At 42.4% G+C, this 19,848-nt stretch overlaps 1 protein-coding gene and 1 long non-coding RNA gene across 5 annotated transcripts in view; one reads left to right on the forward strand and one right to left on the reverse strand.

Moving 5' to 3' along the window:
• LOC123999336 (GTP:AMP phosphotransferase AK3, mitochondrial-like) lies at nucleotides 1-11,333 on the reverse strand. 3 transcript variants are annotated; one of them, XM_046304985.1, is made up of 5 exons: nucleotides 11,309-11,333; nucleotides 7,236-7,355; nucleotides 3,790-3,962; nucleotides 1,789-1,907; nucleotides 1-1,123 (listed from the first exon to the last, which is right to left on the reverse strand). In XM_046304985.1, exons 2-5 carry the CDS (start codon nucleotides 7,339-7,341, stop codon nucleotides 1,003-1,005), a joined length of 519 nt encoding a protein of 172 aa, XP_046160941.1. In that variant the 5' UTR covers nucleotides 7,342-7,355; nucleotides 11,309-11,333; the 3' UTR covers nucleotides 1-1,002. The 3 variants fall into 3 exon arrangements, with proteins under 3 accessions (XP_046160941.1, XP_046160938.1, XP_046160939.1); XM_046304982.1 differs by lacking the exon at nucleotides 11,309-11,333 and adding an exon at nucleotides 9,748-10,256 and having other exon boundaries at nucleotides 3,790-3,980; XM_046304983.1 differs by lacking the exon at nucleotides 11,309-11,333 and adding an exon at nucleotides 9,748-10,245.
• The window catches only part of LOC123999338, a 19,284-nt gene continuing 10,637 nt past the window's right edge, over nucleotides 11,202-19,848 (forward strand). Inside the window, exons 1-2 of one of the 2 annotated variants that reach the window (XR_006832441.1) lie at nucleotides 11,202-12,164; nucleotides 12,629-12,846. This is a non-coding gene — a long non-coding RNA (uncharacterized LOC123999338). The remainder of the gene's footprint in view (nucleotides 12,165-12,628; nucleotides 12,847-19,848) is intronic. The other variant, XR_006832440.1, reaches the window with a different exon arrangement.

Consider the following 19,848-nt stretch of genomic DNA (forward strand, 5'->3'; position numbering starts at 1 on the left):
TCACCAGAATAAGACCCTCTATTTATTTGAAAGCAGCATCAAGTTTATCACCGTGCAGTTCCACCACCCTTCATAACTTATTTCATCTGTAGCCTAATAAACTGTATGGTTTCCTGAGTTGTAGTTGGAGGATCATACACCACATCGTGGGCGTTTCCACCACTATTTACCGCATAATACATTTTACTGACACAAAAAGATCCCACCATGTCGAACCAACAAATGATCTGTCAGCATTTACAAAATTACACCGAAACCTGTTTCCATCACAGCTGTCGTGATCATTTTATTTAATTTTATAGGATATGACTTCACTCAAATAAAACTGGATGGAAATGTGGTTACTATGGTAATAATATTGCTACGTTTCACTTTAACAATTTAAAATGTCAGCTTAAAATGGTGACAAATGTTTCCCTACAATCAGTGTCGTCAGTCATAGGCATAAAATCAGTATTTTTTAATGTATTAATAACTGCACGGTGATTCACATTTTCGATCATTTAAAAACTTTTACTACATGATAAAGTACAGTCGATAACAGGCACTTGGCCCTACAAACATTGATTAATTCAAGACCACTTCACATAATGGCACTTTAGCCTCAAGTCCTGTTCTGTCCTGTACACCCACCCACCCACACACACACACACACACAGACCAAGAACACAAATCCACATCACCTAGCAACAAGTTACATATGGTGTATCCTGATCCCAGATCTGTTTGTGCTGTCTTGCCCAACTACTACGATCGATGTTTAGCTTGACAGTGACAAGAAGAGTTGGCAAGACAGCATAAACAGATCTGGGATCAGGCGACATATGGAATGAACAGAGAGAATGTGACATTGGTTGAACAAGTGGTCCTTATCCAACTACAATATGTTGTACTAAGTGGCATGGTCTTATATAGGCACAGAGACACTGCTATGGTTTGGACCAAAGAGTTAAGTTCCATTTAAGGTGTGTTAAACTAATCCATCCATTCCCAGGGTGGATTCTAGGCATTCCCAACAACCTTATCATTTTGGGGGAAGAGTTTTTTGGACAGAAATGCCTGAATGTGAGGCCAGATCTTGTTGGTTTCCGTTCCTGAGAATGTCTCCAACATCCCTTTGCTCCTGTTGGTAGAAACAGTCATCATAATAAACATAAGCACTAGTTTTGAAACGTTTTGAAACAGGTAGGTACTCCCTGATTGTCTCCAATAAGAACACATATTTCCACATTCCATTGCAAAATGTTTTTGCTACAGTCTAGTCTACTGAATACAACCTAGTACTCAACTACATAATGCTTTCAAGGTTACCAACAAAGATTAATTGTTTAACAAAGGGAAAGAAAACACTGGAATGAATTCACTGTCTGATCTCCTGTCTGAGCCTGAATCCTTTGTTTACAGTCCCAAGCTATTTCAGTTCTCCGACCGGCCCCTGAAGTAGGGTTCATTCAGAGTTCTCTTCCCGTTGTCCAGTTACCAGTGACAAAGAGCCCCAGAAGCCATCTTATGCACACAGGAGCTATTGACTAATGTTTTCCTTCTTTAATTGGCCACAGAAATAGATGTGATATGAACCAATCCAGACATTCAGTCATTCACAATGATGTCTAATTGAGATGAATGTCCGTTTGTTATGTCCCAACTCTGAAAGGGCAGATATAAGCCTTAAAGCCTATGATGTAAGAAGATAACCTGCAACGTTATTACACAGTTACAGATTATATAATGTAATAATGAATATAAAATTAAAATAGATAGATAGATAGCTCAGGTTTGGGACATTACCTGTAGTACTCCAACACAGGTTGTGTCTGGTTTTCATAGGACCTCAGCCTCCTGGTGATGGTCTCTGGTGTGTCATCGTCTCTCTGAATCAGAGGCTCTCCAGTGACATCATCAAGGCCCTGTAGCCAGGAGGACCAACCAAAACAGACCAAACAGTGAGTGTGTTAAGATCTACCATTTAACAGATACTTTTATCTAAAGCAATTTACAATGGTGCATGCATACATTTTCATATAGGGGGCCAAGAGGAATCAAACCCACGGCCCTGGCGTTGCTAGCATCTTACACAAACTGAGCTACACTGAGGTTTAGAGCATTGGGCCAGTAACCGAAAGGTTGCTAGATCAAATCCCAGAGCTGACAAAGTAAAAAATCTGTTGTTCTGCCCCTGAACAAGGCAGTTAACCCACTGTTCCTAGGCCGTCATTGTAAATAAGAATTTGTTCTTAACTGACTTGCCTAGTTAAACAAAGGTTAAATCATAAAATATTTAAATATTGTACGATTTAGTAGTCCAACATACTGACATAGTGGTACGTAAAGTGTAAACCACACAGCCTAAGCCAGTACTGCCTGTTTTAAGAAATGCATGGAGGGGGAAGTGAACATTCATGCAGAAACCTGTATGGTTAGTAGAAGAAAAGAAAACAACCTATGATGACCTTGCCTTAGGTGGCGCAGAAAGCAAACTTGAACAGACCCTTGAGAAAGAGAAAGTAGACCATATACACCTCTGAAGTGCAAAGATTAGTAAGAGGCTGTCATCTACTGAAGTTTCATCCTGTTTGCACAATTCACATGAAACACTGCTTTTTGTACTACTGTTTGCACCTCTATTGTATGAAGTATTAGTCCTCTCAGAATCAACACGTTGGAATACAAACACTACTGTAGGTAAGTGTTTAACCTGAAAGTCTTACTATTCAAATTGCATTCAACCTCCTACCAGCATGTTTGTAATTGCAAAAAAGCAACACTAACACAGGTATAATGCACAGGCTCACAATGCACAGGTTCTAAAGAGCAGAATACAGAAAGCTGCTGGGAGAGGTGAAGGAGATTTCATTCAGTGTTCTTTTCATGGTTAAGAACAGTCGCTCTTGTCATTAGCTAGCTTTAGCTAAATATCAAGCTGCTCTTTTAAAAGCTCCTAATTCACCATACAACCACCTATTTGAAATCGTAATGCTTTGAGCACGGGCTTTAGCCTGTTTGGAGTGCCAGGTGGGCAGGGTTTGCAATTTTAGGACTTTTCTATTGGTTTCATTGCGCCAGGCAAGTTCAATCAAACACAGCTCAAGTATATGAAATGATTCCAAATACTATTTGAACCCAGGTGTGGTCTTGTTTGCTCCAGTTTAAAATGCATGGAGCAAAAGGTCCCCACTTGGATTGCCACAGCAAACAAATGCCACACTGGATGCGTTCGGAAATGGCACCTTATTCCCTGTATAGGCCATAGGGCTCTGGTCTAAAGTAGTGCACTATATAGGGAATAGGGTGTCATTTGGGATGCACCATTGTTTTATCTGTCTAATCCCTTCTTCCGCCATCTGTCTCTCTTTCTCCTCTAAATCTCTCCACGCCGCAGGTACACGCAGTCTGTGCCCTACTTTAACGTTTAAGGATTGTTTTTTTTATTTTAATACCCATATTTTGAAAGCATGACTTGTAAGTGAGCCAGGCGCTGTCAGGTGGTTGCATGGTGAAAGAGCAGCTTGAGATTCAGCTAAAGCTAGCGAACGACAAGAGCAACTGTGTGGTGGGAGAGATGGAACAATTTTTTAAAAGAGGTCTTATCAAATATTTTTTTTTAAATACACACAGTATATAAGTGTGTTTATACTATCCTGTTACATGGTTATTACATGTGTAATCATTTTAATTATGTTGTAATAAGGCCTGTGTGTTAACTTGGCCACATACATTTGGAGCAGAAGCTTTAATATAGCTCAGTAGTATGTAGCCGTCAAATACATCCGTGACTCAGACTATACTTACAGAGATCTTGGGTGGGTTGAAGTCGATGTTGTAGACGCGTCCGCTAGGCAGGTGGAGCCAGCGAGAGGTCAGTCTCCGTTTGATGGTCTGGAAAGGAACGTCCATGTTGATGACTGTGTCCACCCTGCACACGCCGTCTAGAGTCTCCGCCTGAGTCACGGTGCGGGGGAACCCTTCCAGACAGGAGAGACCAGTGGAAGCATAGAGATATATAATACACTACTGGTTGATGTCATAAACCTTCATAGCTTGAGAATGTCCATTCTAGAGTTTTATGTTCACAATCTTCCCAAGGGGGAACCCTGACAGGAAAGTAGAGGCCCAGAGACATGGCTCTTTTCCAATTCATCTTTCTGCGATTCCTCTCATCTCTTCTCGCCTCCTTAACCGTATAGGTGGAAAAGGTCCAAGATCCCTTCCCTCGTACCTTCTTCTCCAATGCATTTCAAGTTCCTTGGTGTCCACATCACCAACAAACTGTCACAAAACACACCAAGACAGTCGTGAAGAAGGCACGACAACGCCTTTTCCCCCTCAGGAGACTAAAAAGATTTGGCATGGGTCCCCAGAACCTCAAAAAGTTCTACAGCTGCACCATCTAGAGCATCCTGACCGGTTGCATCACCGCCTGGTATGGTAACTGCTCGGCATCCGACCGCAAGGCACTACAAAGGGTAGTGCGTAGGGCCCATTACATCACTGGGGCCAAGCTTCCTGCCATACAGGACCTATATACTAGGTGGTGTCAGAGGAAGGCCCAAAAATTGCCAAAGATTCCAGTCAACTTAGACTGTTCTCTCTGCTACAGTACGGCAAGTGGTACTGAAGAGCCAAGTCAAGGTCCAAAAGGCTCCTAAACAGCTTCTACCCCCAAGCCATGAGATTGCAGAACAATTATTCAAATGTTAATCGCTGTTTATTATCTATGCATAGTCACTTTACCCCTACTTACAGTGCCTTCAGAAAGTATTCAGACCCCTTGACTTTTTCCACATTTTGTTACGTTACAGCCTTAATTCTATTTTTAAATCCTCAGCAATATACAGACACACACACACACACACACACACACACACACACACACACACACACACACACACACACACACACACACACACACACACACACACACACACACACACACACACACACACACACACACACACTACCCCATAATGACAAAAGAACATTTTGCAAATATATAAGAAAAGAAAATACCTTAATATAAGTAATCAGACCCTTTGCCATGAGAATTGAATTTGACCACAGGTGCATCCTGTTTCCATTGACCATCCTTGAGATGTTTCTACAACTTGATTGGAGTCCATCTGTGGTAAATTCAATTGATTGGATATGATTTGGAAAGACACACACCTGTCTATATAAGGTCCCACAGTTGACAGTGCATATCAGAGCAAAAACCAAGCCATGAGGTGGAAGGAATTGTCCTTAAAGCTCCAAGACAGGATTGTGTTGAGGCACAGATCTGGGGAAGGGTACCAAAACATGTCTGCAGCATTGAAGGTCCCCAAGACCACAGTGGCTTCCATTATTCTTAAAATGGAAGAAGTTTGGAACCACAAAAACTCTTCCTAGAGCTGGCCGCCTAGCCGAACTGAGCAATCGGGGGGGGGGGGGGAGGGCCTTTGTCAGGGGGTTGACCAAGAACCCAATCGTCACTCTGACTAGAGTTCCTCTGTGGAGTTTTGTTAATTTATTTATGTAGTCACTCCCTGAACTGGCTTCCCGACTCTCAGCGTACATTGTTACAGAATGACGACTCAACAAAGGGAAGCATCAGGGAATGTTTGTTGTTTTGTTTTGGTGTTGGAGGTGATGTCGGGTCCGGGTGTCCGACCCGGAGCTGGTCCTTCTGTATGGGTGGTCCTTCTGTAGCTCAGTTGTAGCTCAGTTGGTAGAGCATGGCGCTTGTAACGCCAGGGTAGTGGGTTCGATCCCCGGGACCACCCATACGTAGAATGTATGCACACATGACTGTAAGTCGCTTTGGATAAAAGCGTCTGCTAAATGGCATATATTATTATTATTATATTAGCTACCTGGGAGGCCTCAGCGGGCTCGACAGGCACCCACGCCTCAGCGGGCTCGACAGGCACCCACGCCTCAGCGGGCTCGACAGGCACCCACGCCTCAGCGGGCTCGACAGGCACCCACGCCTCAGCGGGCTCGACAGGCACCCACGCCTCAGCGGGCTCGACAGGCACCCACGCCTCAGCGGGCTCGACAGGCACCCACGCCTCAGCGGGCTCGACAGGCTCCCAGGCCTCAGCGGGCTCGACAGGCTCCCACGCCTCAGCGGGCTCGACAGGCTCCCACGCCTCAGCGGGCTCGACAGGCTCCCACGCCTCAGCGGGCTCGACAGGCTCCCACGCCTCAGCGGGCTCGACAGGCTCCCACGCCTCAGCGGGCTCGACAGGCTCCCACGCCTCAGCGGGCTCGACAGGCACCCACGCCTCAGCGGGCTCGACAGGCACCCACGCCTCAGCGGGCTCGACAGGCACCCACGCCTCAGCGGGCTCGACAGGCACCCACGCCTCAGCGGGCTCGACAGGCTCAGTGCAGATGTTGGCTGTAATCCATGGCTACTGGTTGGGATTTGTAGTGAAACATAAGATATTACAGTTTTTTATGTCCCGTAGATAGGATAAGCTTGACCGTAGATCATAAAGTTTGTTTTCAGTGATTTCACGTTCCAGTGATTTCACGTCACCCAATAATTGTAATGGCAATGATAATGTAAATTTACTCACTCGCCTACAAATCCTAACAAGGCACCCCGACCTTCTCCCTCTGTATCTCCGCCCCTTTCTTCACGCTAATGACGGAGATTTGGGCCTGTTCTCCGGAAAGCAGCATATCCTTTGTGTCGGACTTATTAAAGAAAAAAATCTTTGTCCAGTTCGTGGTGATTAATCGCTGTTCTGATGTCCAGACGCTCTTTTCGGTCATAAGAGACGGTAGCAGCAAATTTGTGTACAAAATAAGCTGCAAACAATGCAAAACAATAAATAAATAGCACAGTTGGTTAGGAGCCCGTAAAACGACAGCCATCCCTTCTGGCACCATTATCAAGAATAGCTTAACGAGTGCAGGTGCTGCTTACTGTTCAGCAGCAAGCTGTTCAAATAATGTAAATGTTTCCTAGAAACAAATCCAAAGCATATTCCTACTCACTTGAAGGTGTCTGGAGTGTACTGAATGCCTTTTTAAAACATATGCCTATTGCCTTGTCTATGTTGATGTGTCTAAATCTGAGTAATGGGTGGCCTGGCTGGTCTAGCGGTAATACTGCAGCCTCCAACACACTTCATTGTTTAAGTCCGACCTATATTGCCCTTTGATACAACCTTTATCTTTCCCCATTGTCATCCTCCCTCTCGCTCGCTGTTGGAGAAATGCGTGTGGTGCAGGTGCTTACTGCTTACCGTCCAGCAGCCAGCTGCTCTGCTCTATGCTCCTCATCTCTGTCAGGATGAGACGGGAGATGACGTCATCAGGTACCAGCTGACCCTGATCGATGCATGACTTCATCAGAAGACCCAGCTCTGCATAAAGATCAGAGCTGTCATCTTTAGTATTTAAACATGTACACATTATGCACTTCATCAGAAGACCTAGGTCTGCCAGGAGAGGAGATACACAGAGCAACATAAAGCTAAGACCTAGGTCTGCCAGGAGAGGAGATACACAGAGCAACATAAAGCTTAGACCTAGGTCTGCCAGGAGAGGAGATACACAGAGCAACATAAAGCTTAGACCTAGGTCTGCCAGGAGAGGAGGTACTCAGAGCAACATAAAGCTAAGACCTAGCTCTGCCAGGAGGAGATACACAGAGCAACATAAAGCTAAGACCTTGCTCTGCCAGGAGAGGAGATACACAGAGCAACATAAAGCTAAGACCTTGCTCTGCCAGGAGAGGAGATACACAGAGCAACATAAAGCTAAGACCTTGCTCTGCCAGGAGAGGAGATACATAGAGCAACATAAAGCTAAGACCTTGCTCTGCCAGGAGAGGAGATACACAGAGCAACATAAAGCTAAGACCTTGCTCTGCCAGGAGAGGATGCAGAATAACACAAGGATCAGAGCTGTGATCTTAACTTTTTATTATCTCAGAAGACCCCGTTCTGAAAGGATAAAACACAAAGCTGTCATATATATTTTCCTGCTCTGCCAGAAGAAGAGATACAGGAAAACAAAGAGCTCAGCTCTGTCAATAAATGATTAAAATTACAAAGTTCTCTCTGCCTCATGTAAAAATTTGTAGAACTGCAGGAAATTAGCTTGAAAAAGTACAAAATGTTCTCTCCAATGCCAAGAGGCGGGCCTTTAAAATGTTAATTCCCAGGGCCCGAGGGCAATGCACTGCCGAAGTCATAACTCCTTGTATGCTATTTTTTCATCTCACTCGAGTAGTGTTCTGATTATGAGGGGGTCCTTGATTCATTTGCTATCATAAAAGCGGTCCCCGGCCCCAAAAAAGTTTGAGTCTTTGTCTGACTATAATACAGAAAATCATTTCTGTAACAGTTGGGGGAGGAGGTTTTGCAGCCTGGGCCAGATAAGGAGCCTACTGTGCACCGTGGAGCTCATCTCAGGCTAGAACAAAGAAGCTACACACCACACTGAAAAGAATTCAGGCTTGTAATCTTTGACCTATTACATTCTTTGAGGACTTGGCACATGACTTGCTGTGTGCCAAGTGTGTGTGTACCTTTTTTTTTATGTACTATTAAACTGATAACTAGATCACAGATTGTATGGGCAATAAAACAAAGTATTTTGTCATGTTTTAAATGTGGGTGTTCTGAAAGAACTCTATAGTCTTTTATGGGTTTCATTTCATTCCAGTGTGGGGGGAAAAGGAGCAAGGGCGTGTGGGAACAAAGTCCTTGAAAGTCAGTGTTCTGCTATAGGCTACTCCTCAGTTTATGATGGTCCTCACATCTGATGGGACTTCAGTCAAGATAAGAGCTGGAGCAGCTTGATAATAAGTTGCAGTTACATACCGGACCACATGACCTTCACTGTAGAAAGCTCAGGTGGCAGGTAGTTCAGATATCAGGTTACCTGTGCACAGGTCTACTATAGCTGTAGATCTGCTGTAGAAATCTTGTTTTTTTTAACAACTCTTCTTTCCACTCAATAATATAAGATCAGGGTATTGTCTGCTCTCCAGTCAGACTCGAGCTTTTTGCAGCAAGATAAGAATATGATTGTGGAACTGGACTTAACTGTTTCTCTTATCATAGCCAGACCAGAACAACACTTTTTTTGTTACTGCTGGGGATAATTTTGTTTGCAATGTATCGGTATATTACCATCTCTGTAATCTTTGATTTAAAGAAATAAAAATAAACTCTTGATCTTTCTTTCTCCCAAGGGGAGTCGGATAATGTCTGCTAAATGACTTAAATGTAAATGTAAATGTAAATAATGACCAACAACCATCGTCATTTTCAAGACATCGCATGCTTCATTGCATCACCTTGTGGATAAGTGTTTACATTTTGTGCATAACATCCTAAAGAATCTGATTGCATCCGATATTTTCATATTCATTTTAGTTTATGAACGATTATTTTTTACAAGTATTAATATCACACCTACAATTTACCCACTGGGCACACACTGGTTGAATCAACGTTGTTTTCCACGTAATTTGTTGAACCAACGTGGAATAGACGTTGAATTTGCGTCCGTGTCCAGTGGGTCTGAACATGGTAGCAACATCTACGCTTTCTAATGTGTTAACTGCTGCTGTTCATGCATGAGAAACACCTAACACAAGCAAGTGGGAACAATCTGACTACTTGGAGAAAACTGACTAGGGTATGGTTTACTTCACATTCTGCTTATTTTCATCAGCTATAGCAGCCATTTCCATTATCTGCTTTATGTGGAGAGGTTTAGAACTGCACCATGGTCTAATCTTACCTGTTTGGGCTTTAATGTTGGCTCTCAAAAGGTCTCCACTTGAAAGATGCGATAATCCGAAACGTTTTACTATGCGCCCCGACACTGTGCCCTTCCCTGAACCTGGAGGTCCCATGATAACCGCCCGGAATATCCTTTGTTGAACCATTTTCCAATGTTATTGTTGTAATCAGCACGTCCTTCCCATAAAACTGTAATTTGTGCGTTTAGACGAGAACTTCTGTTCGATCAGAATTCTCCATGCACCCTTGCTGGCCAAGTCTATCCACTGTGTGCAAAAGTGCAATCGCCTACTGCGGACGACTCTTGTAGCAGTTCTAGTTTGGCTCTTGAAATGAGCTCTTTTTTCGAAGACCTTGACGCGGATAGAGGAGGAAGAAGTTCATAACAAGAAAACTGCTTTGTCTCGCTACTCGGTGAGGACGCTCGCATCCACACAGCCCCAATCTAACGACGTCAGGAATAATAGCGCACTCTGGCGGTCTTTGGGTCTGACATCCACTGTTTCGCCGGCTGCTTTTCCATCGGTCACAGTTTTACATCATAATTAGACGTTCACCCATGTTTCTCAAAGGTCAAATGTCGAAGTTGTCCTGTGAATTGTATAACACACTTTATTGCCTTCTCTGTATGAATTAAATTAATAATACCCTTTGCCCTAGATATCCACCACATTATTTTCTGTTGTTTGGTGTTTTCTAAATAAGGACATGCTATGTTTTTTTTGTGTGGATTTGTGGCCTTTTATTTAGACCAAAATAGTCGTAGGCCTATTGTTCTTTAGTCATAGTATTCCTAGTTTAAATTTGTGTTGCTGTTCTGGTCCATTAGTGTTATTTATTTTGTCATGTGTGTGGACCCCAGGATGAATAGCTGCTGCTTCAGCTACTGAGGATACGAATAAAAATCACAATAACATAAAATACCATTTGGAGAGATAATGGGTAGGTTCAAGCGATGTCCATATGCTTCCCAGTAGAAACACGTCAGAATAAGTTTTTGTTCGTTTTGTACTTCGGTAAGGTTTTTTTCGGATGTTTTGTCACACAACATTTTTTCTCATGGCAAACCGAAGTTGGTCAACTGTAGGTATTCTTCAATAAAGTATTTTTGTCATTCAACAAGAGACAACTTGTTATCAGGTATGTTTAAGTCAGCGAGTGAAGTCGGGGGAAGTGCATCCAGTGATGCCAATTTAGCAATTTTGTTGCTAGATTTAGCAACTTTTTTCAAACAGCAACTAACAAATTTAGCTACTTTTAAAAAATGTATTTGGAACTTTTAGCAACTTTTGAAGTGACTCAAACGCTAAAATGCACGCATTTTCCCTCTAAATTACACAAAAACGATATTCTGTCACACACTCAGTCACTACACACGTGCCTGGCATTGAGTGACGTCAACAGCAAGCGCTCAGCTCGTGCACAGACAGCAGCAGGCCAGCCGGAATTTCAGTAAATTGCAGATAATTGATGGCTGACTCTAGCAGTAGTACGGCTTCGACGAGCCAAACCCAATGAATATAGTTGCTCACGAATGTTTGATCTTGAACAGAACTTACTTCAATCAACATGTCTCAATCAAAATTGTACAGCCAGAAGTACAGAAAAGAGTGGGTGTTGCTTGTCCGCGTTTCTGACTTGGAATTCTGAGTTGAATGACCATTCAAAACGATTTCCCCAGTCTGAGTTTATTTTTTTAAAATTGAACGCAGTGAAGTCGGAAGTCAGATATTTCCAAGTTGTCTTGAACGCGGCAGTATCCTAGTCCCCAGTGGGAAGATTTTTATAACCATAATGCAACACACTTTGAAGACTTGACAAAAGTGATCCGCTCGAACGCGCCCAATGATTTAGGCTAGATAAATTAATGAAGAATTGATATATATATTTTTTACCCCTTGCACGGTCAACAGGTTTGTCAATATTGTGAGAAAGTATTTCTGTCACTGTGTGAGCAGCGTTGACTCTCTCTTACTGAACCTTGTGCGCTACGTAGTTTGATATAGCCTGCCTATGGTCGTATAAAATAATGAAAATAAAGTGTTGGAGCGCCACCTGGAGAAATACTGCTTCGTCTTGATTTTGGGTTGTCACTCGTTACCACAGCCACGAAATCAAGTGTATATCGTAAAAATTAATTACAAATAATGATTTCAGGTCTTAATTTAAGGTTAGGCATAAGGTTAGGGTTTGGTTTAAAGTCTTATTTTAAGATAAAATGTAGAAGTTGGCGGGGGTTAGCCAATTACGCCTTTGTAGTTGTGGTAACTAGTGACGACTATCAACATGTGTGGAAATAACACGGCGAGCCGGGAGCTCACCTACGATGGTTGTAATCTTTTCAGACAAACAGTGTTAACGTTAAATTGCAAAAGCAAAACTTACGATCTAAAGAGGATAACCCAGAACTCCGAGGTAAGTGGGCTACAAAACATCGTCGCAGTATTACACGATAGCTAGCTGTTACTACGCAGTTACAAGTTCACCCATGCCAGCACGCCCAAGTAGACTGAATTGTTGCTGCTTGTTGGCACAAAAAAAACATGGACATTAGTCAACCGGACAAGTTATTGAACAACGTATGCAGGATGAATAAGGAACATAAATATGTATGTGATCCTTTTTGATGACATGTCGTTTGTCTCTAGTTTATAATCTGTTTTGTTTGTGTTCAACCAAATACTAACGATATCAATGCTCATTTGTAGAAAATGCTTTTATCACCACATACACATTTAATCCTGCAAATTAGCCCATAGTTATTTGTAGACGCACAGTCCATTTAATGCTGCATATGCCATATACAAAACGTGGTTGTCTCTGGGGTGGAGCTAAACCTTTGACTGATTGTAATGACTCTTATCTTCTCGATTTTGTAGCCAGCTTCATCAGGCTTCTGGACAAGGTAACCTAAGGGACCAACATTGAAATCAAGTCATGAGGATGAATGCAGTGTTCCCAACTCCTCAGTAAGGAAAGTAGCTATTGGCTGTCCTAAATGACGCCATCGCCGAATTTGCATAATTGGCCATGTGCATGTAATTATTGGACGCTGTGGTATGGATGCAGTAGGAATAACGACGTGGAGAGACAAAAGGTGAGTAAAAAACACCCGAAATATGTCTAGAACTGCAAATTAACTTGTCGATTTTTTTTTATGTCAGAATTCCAACCCTCCTTTATCCGGGCCTGGGACCGGCAAAAGAGACCTTCTGGCGGAGTTACTTAGTGTTTATTTTTTTTGGGGGGGGGGGGGTTGGTTTTTAACCTTATGGTCCATTTAGGAGCCAACAACAAGTTACAGTAAAACATGAACATTTTAACCATAACATTTTTTTACATTCTGTACAAAAAAATAAAAACAAAAAATCGAACTGGACCAACAAAAAAAACTGCCAATGGCATTTTGAGAATTATAACTAGTCTGGCCCTAATTCAGGTTAGATTTTTTTTAAATGTAAGCCAGGGCGGGATCAGGAAGCGGCGGCTTCCCGCATGAGTGATTCATTTGCAGTCTGGATGCGGAGGGGTGAACATCTCCTGCTTGACTGGGCCGCCTGTGACTGCTTTGGGACGGGGGTGGGTAAGAGTAAGAAGAGTAAGAAGGATATGTTCTCCAATAACGCCAGAAAAAGTCACTAGATTTGTCGCTAGTCGCTTTTTTTGAAAATGTGTCACTAGAGGGGTCTGAATACTAAATAGCGACAGTCGCTAACTTGGCAACACTGGATAAATGGCTACAGCCAGTGCATATCACACCCCCAAAAGACTGATGTCATTGGTGTTTGTACTCTGCAGCCACATACCTGTGAATGCATACACGTACATCAAACTGTCCATGGCAGTTCACACATGAACGCATCAGCCCTTCAAGGATAATGAACATATTGGTATTACTAAAACATGCATAATCATTCATAACCCTGGCCCTGTAATATTGTTACGAATCCCTTTTGGCCCGACAGTCTGGGGGATGGTAGTGAGACCCGTAACATAACTCATGCAAATTATAATTGTGAAAAGTGTGTGAACGAAATAACCAGGACAACTGAAATCAACCGTCAAACTCAGGGTTTATTGTAAAACACAGTAATGGGGGGGGGGGGGGGGGGGGGAGCAGGAAAAGGGGCTGAGCTGGACCCAAGGAAAGAAACAATAAGTATACAAAAACACCCCTAAGCTAGACTAGCCTACTTTAACAACAGCTAACTAACCAAAAATACAGTGGGTGGTCCACCCAGTTCTAACTAGTGTATTTAAAAGTTTACCTACAGGTAGTATATGCCCATGGACGACTTGTCTTGGTTCCCCCTTTTCCCACCAGCAAACAATCAAACACCATAACCAAAACAATACTCACAGGTGATGACAAAGTGCTATGGAGGTGCTCAAACAAAAGAGAGGCTAATACACAACGAGAGAGTGAAACACAGAGACCTACAGACATGGCATTTACAGAGAGATTGAGCTCTTGACCAAACAACTGATGGGGTTTTTAAACCAAGGGAAAGGAACCGTGATTGGGTAGGAAACAGGAGGAGGTGTGTCTTCTGATTGATGATTGGATTGGTGACTGATTGGGGAGTGATGATTTTCACCTGTGAGGGGAGAAGGAGAGAAAACAACACAGGATACATATACACACAGACACAGGATACCTGTATCCGTAACAATTATTGATTATCAGTAATGATCTCTCCTTGTAACATGAATGTTGCCCGCCACCTCTTGACTGTATTTTAAGTTGGGAAATGTTTCCAATCTATTTTGGAGGCCTTGGACCCCCTCACATTGTCATAGATGTTGAAACACAGCATTTGCAAGGCGCATCCTAGTTGCGTCTGTGGACACAGATTAAGTTGAAGTGGAAACTCCCTGTTTCAAAATGTTTTTGTCCCTACTGAACACAACCGTACCCTGATGCTGCCCCTGTAGGAACGGTGCTGTTCTACCAGCTAGGCCTGCTGTATGGCGTCGTGGTGGAACATGACTAACACCCAGCGCTCTCTGGGTTATTACCTGGTTTCCCTGCTCATGTGGGCTCCCTTCATGAAGCACCCTTTGAAGGCTGTGCTGAAGGGGATCACCAACAATCCCATTGACTTCTCGGTGAGACCATGTTCCTTTCCTACCTTAAAAGTACTTTGTGAAAACTGCTGCCGTAAAAATGTCTTTAAATAGATTGATTATATCTGCCTGCTGAAAGAATGATATTGGATATGTTCCAATTCTTCCCCCTTCTCTCAGAAGTCTGCACTCGTAGAGAATTGGACTGCAGCTATTATTTTTGCTCTGTCCCGCAACAAGAAAATTGTTTAGAGATGATTCGTTGCGGAAACTTCTGTAGCCTGGTGTCCTTGATCAACCATATCTAAACTGTTCGGTATCACCAAAGTAACGTTTTCCAGTCAACAGAGGCATACCCAAGTGGCGCAACGGTCTAAGGCAATGCTAGATGTCACTACAGACCCTGGTTCGTTCCCAGGCTTTGTCACAACCGGCCGTGATCGGGAGTCCCATAAGGCGGCCCACAATTGGCCCAGGGTTGTCTGGCATAGGGGAGGATTTGCCTGGGGGAAGGTAGTCCATCATTGTCAATAAGAATTTGTTTTTAACTGGTTTCCCTAGTTAAATACATTTTTTATTTATTAATAAAATAAATTATTTTATCTCTAGTTATCTCTAATACTTACGATTCGACATGTTGAATGTGTCCTCCCATTTTCTACCTGTGGGCTGCAATTGTATTCCATTCTAGACCACACGGTCATGTGAGAGTAAACTACAGCGTAATCTCCCACTTCTACAAATGGAAAATGGTAGACCTTGGATAAAAGCTTATTTTAATTACCACGTTTTCTGTGATAATCTGTGAAAATACAGCTCCCTACTACATCGCACAGTTCAGGCTTGATCTAATTTATCTCTACAGAAACTGCACATTGAGCTCACTGAAATCAAAAAAATTAACGAAATGGAATTCAAGTAATTGAACTGATGTCGGTCTACTGATTGAGAGAAGATCAAGTCTATCAGCCCAACAGATGTTTCCTTATAGCGCGAGCGCACTGCCTGCTCCACTGACCTGCTGCTGGCTTTAGCCCATGGGTCTCCAACAGATAGCCCACCAATGAGCATCTCGCTAATCAATTCTGAAAGTACATGCATTTTTTTCACGTGTTCCATTGCAAACTGTCATAAAAATACAGTTCCTAGCTACTACATTATCCCATCCCTGGTTAGCCACTATTTGCTCCTGAGTGGCACAGTGGTCTAAGACACTGCATCGCAGTGCTAGCTGTGCCACTAGAGATTCTGGGTTCAGCCGGACACGACCAGCAGACCCATGGGGCCAATTGTCCCAGCGTCATCCAACAAAATGTTTTTTTGTGTGCACTACGTCATCACTCACAGCCTTTTATCCACAACAAGTCGGTTTGATGGAAACACACCTCTGGTGGGGAAATGTGCATATTGTTTTTATGGAGATTATAGAATATTTGCTTGAAAATTTAGTTATAAGAATAGCAACAAAACTGGCTCTTCGTTTGTAGCGCTTAAGTCATGTTTAAGCTCTTATTTTTGGTGAAAGGACTATTTATTTAGCCATGATGTCCCATAGAGGTCAGAAGACCTCTTTTCCCAGGCCTGTATCCACAAAGCATCTTTGAGTAGGAGAGCTGATCTAGGATCTGTCCATATAATCTTATTCATTATGATCTAAAAGGCTAAACTGATACTAGATCAGCACTCTTACTCGAAGATGCTTTGTGGACATGGGCCCTGGACTATGTATGACTCTCATTACAGCTGTTGTGTACAGTACACTGCATGCCAGGCACAGTGTGGCTTTACTTGGACTCCTTAATTCACACGTTTTAAATCCCCATCTGTTTATGTATAAAACAAATGTTTGCCATTCTTAGTGTGGTATGTACCATCAGACAGAAACAGACAGACAGCTGTCCCACAGATACAGATTAGACTTGGCTCATCATTACAGGGGAATGTAGGTAAACAGGCTGGATGCTGTGTTTTACATGTTGTGATTTGAGTCAGGCCCTCAACTGTGTTACAGACCCTTATGTGCTGCGGACATCTGGGCCGGTATTTACGAAGCTTGTCAAAGTAGGAATGCTGATCTAGAATCAGTGCCCCCCCCCCCCCTCCCATGTCCATATAATCGTATTCATTATGACTGAGAAGGCAAAACTGATCCTAAATCAACACCCCTACTCTGAGATGGTTTGATAACACAGGCCCTGGTCTGTATGTTATAACCAGCGCCTGCATGGGTTTATCGAACACGAGTCGGTGACAGACAATGAAGCCTTGTGGTGTGAGAAATGTTAAGACTTTGTTAGGATGTCATTCTAGACTATAGTGACTACCAATCTAGGGACACATTACACTGCATGTTCTATGTAATGTGCTTAATGGAGTGTTCATTAAAGTTTATAAGAGAGTGCAAAAGCATTCAGACCCCTTGGATTTCTTCACATTTGTTTGTGTTACAAAATGGGAATACATTTTTTTTGTTTTGTTTTTTTTGTCAACAATATGAACACACTCATAGTGGAAGATAAATTATATATATTTTTAAAGATAAATAAAATATGAGTAACTAAGTATTCCGCCCCTTTCTTGTTTAGGCAAGCCTAAATTAGTTCAGGAGTAAAATGGGCATTTATTGCACAGTCCTGGTGTGCAAAGCTCTCATAGACACAATGCCCAAAGGGTTTCTAACAGGTATTGACTCAGGGAGCTGAATACGACTGTATTTTAGTTAATATCCTTTTTTTATTAATATTTTACAAAGTGTTAGAATTTTTCTTCCACTTTGACATTAGATGATTTTGTGTAGATTTTTGACAAAAAAATGACAAATCAATTTGAATCCCACTTTGTAACATTAATAAAATTTAAAGAAATCCAAGGGGTCTGAATATTTTCGCAAGGCACTGTAGTTTTGTGATTTAACGTGTGAAGAAATGTGTTCCACGTCTTTTATCACCCGTGGAATGCAATAAGTGTTAATGTTGGTTAGCTAAGTGGTTGGTTTAAAAAGGCCATGAATTTAGGATTGTTGCGCTGACCAATAATTTGCATTGATTGAAGCTCAATGTTAAATTGAATAATACCATAATATCTTAACCAATATGACACCAATGTCGATGAAAATGTTCAAATCATTTTGATTGGAGGTACACAATGCACTCCCTGCCTCTTGTGAGCCGTCCGGCCATTAGAGAACCACATACTTGATTTAAAAAAATTCTAGCTCAACATCTCGGCGTCAGATAAGAACGTGACTATAGCATCCATAAAGTGACCATTCAACCTTTTAGGGGCAATCGTTTTGATTAAATGTAGAATTTATCGCTCTCACATGCTAATTTCTGTCCATTAAGAACCAATGATGTGCTACATTTTGTTGTAGCATTTCTGACAATGCTAACATCTTTTTTTTTTTTTTGCCAATGCTCAGAGTTCTAACACCGTGTCGATCAACTCTGTTGCAACAACACCACTGCTTGCACCAGACTGCCAATCAGAAGTGTATGGAACAAACCTAGGTTACTGTAGATAGATATCTATATAGTGGTATTCAAGCTGATGTTAATCAATAAATGCAAACATATATTTTGATTAGCTAACTAATGTTAGCTTGCTTGTCCTGTAGCTAGGTAACATCAGTCAGCTAAAAGCTTGCAAGCTACTGAACAGGGTAAGAAATGTAGCTAGCTATATTTGGTTATGGGAAGTTTTTACACAGACTAGTTCAGTCATTCGCTAGCTAGCTAGATAGAGCCAGAACACAAAAGCAAGCTCACGACCAAATGCTAGTCCGACATTCCACAAAACATAGCTAGCTAGCTAATGTACATCAGTTCAAAAACAACACCAGCTTTGGGCAAATTGCCATGCTGCTACCTTACATTAGCGTGTATTCATGGATGCCAAGGGAAAACATTTATTTTATCTTTCATCTGTGTTTCATAAATGTCCTTCAATTCGCAAGAGGCTAAATATATCTCACTGGAGAAAGCATCCGAGCGAACGAAACAGTACCCGTAGCATTGAATGCAAGGGAAGCCAGCAAGCAATTGTCTTCCCTTGATAAATAATTCTAAAATAACAGCTATACTGAGTGAGCTCAGCTGTGAATGGTCCTTGCGCACCAAAGAAAAGTGTCAAGGGACGCCAGTTTGGATTTGGCTTCACACCAATCGCATCAGAAGCCAAATGTCATTGACAGAAAAACATTAAATTGTTGCATCTTGTCGTGTAGTTGTTCTCTGGTGGCTAGCTAGCGATTTCCTAAATTAGCAATGGATGGAGATGGGTTTTTTACTTAATTCTCCATACTGGCCAATGATTATAAAGGTGATTCTGATCCAACCATATAAATGTATAGGATGCTTAACTCTGCAACACTTTAGGCTAGAAACAAGATGTAAAAGGCACAAAAAAGACGTGGCTCTTGTGTACATAGGATGTTTTTGTTTAGTCTCTATGGCGGAGTTATACGAGCTCAGTCAATTTTATATACTGCTCAAAAAAAGGGAACACTTTAAACAACATAATGTAACTCCAAGTCAATCACACTTCTGTGAAATCAAACTGTCCACTTAGGAAGCAACACTGATTGACAATACATTTCACATGCTGTTGTGCAAATGGAATAGACAACAGGTGGAAATTATAGGCATTTAGCAAGACACCCCCAATAAAGGAGTGGTTCTGCAGGTGGGGACCACAGACCACTTCTCAGTTCCTATGCTTCCTGGCTGATGTTTTGGTCATTTTTGAATGCTGGCGGTGCTTTCACTCTAGTGGTAGCATGAGATGGAGTCTACAACCCGCACAAGTGCCTCAGGTAGTGCAGCTCATCCAGGATGGCACATCAATGTGAGCTGTGGCAAGAAGGTTTGCTGTGTCTGTCAGCGTAGTGTCCAGAGCATGGAGGCGCTACCAGGAGACAGGCCAGTACATCAGGAGACTTGGAGGAGGCCGTGGGAGGACAACAACCCAGCAGCAGGACCGCTACCTCCGCCTTTGTGCAAGGAGGAGCAGGAGGAGCACTGCCAGAGCCCTG

Source organism: Oncorhynchus gorbuscha, linkage group LG16 (assembly GCF_021184085.1).
Source record: "Oncorhynchus gorbuscha isolate QuinsamMale2020 ecotype Even-year linkage group LG16, OgorEven_v1.0, whole genome shotgun sequence".
Classification (NCBI taxonomy): Eukaryota; Metazoa; Chordata; class Actinopteri; order Salmoniformes; family Salmonidae; genus Oncorhynchus; species Oncorhynchus gorbuscha.

What these genes read in the sequence shown, in the direction of transcription:
- LOC123999336 (XM_046304982.1), bottom strand. Translation starts at nt 9,895, where the DNA reads ATGGTTCAACAAAGGATATTCCGGGCGGTTATCATGGGACCTCCAGGT. An exon ending in GAGCAGCTGGCTGCTGGACG is followed by an intron (nt 3,981 to 7,235) that starts GTAAGCAGTAAG and finishes ATGCTTCCACTG; the next exon opens with GTCTCTCCTGTCTGGAAGGG. An exon ending in CCTGTGTTGGAGTACTACAG is followed by an intron (nt 1,124 to 1,788) that starts GTAATGTCCCAA and finishes TTCTACCAACAG; the next exon opens with GAGCAAAGGGATGTTGGAGA.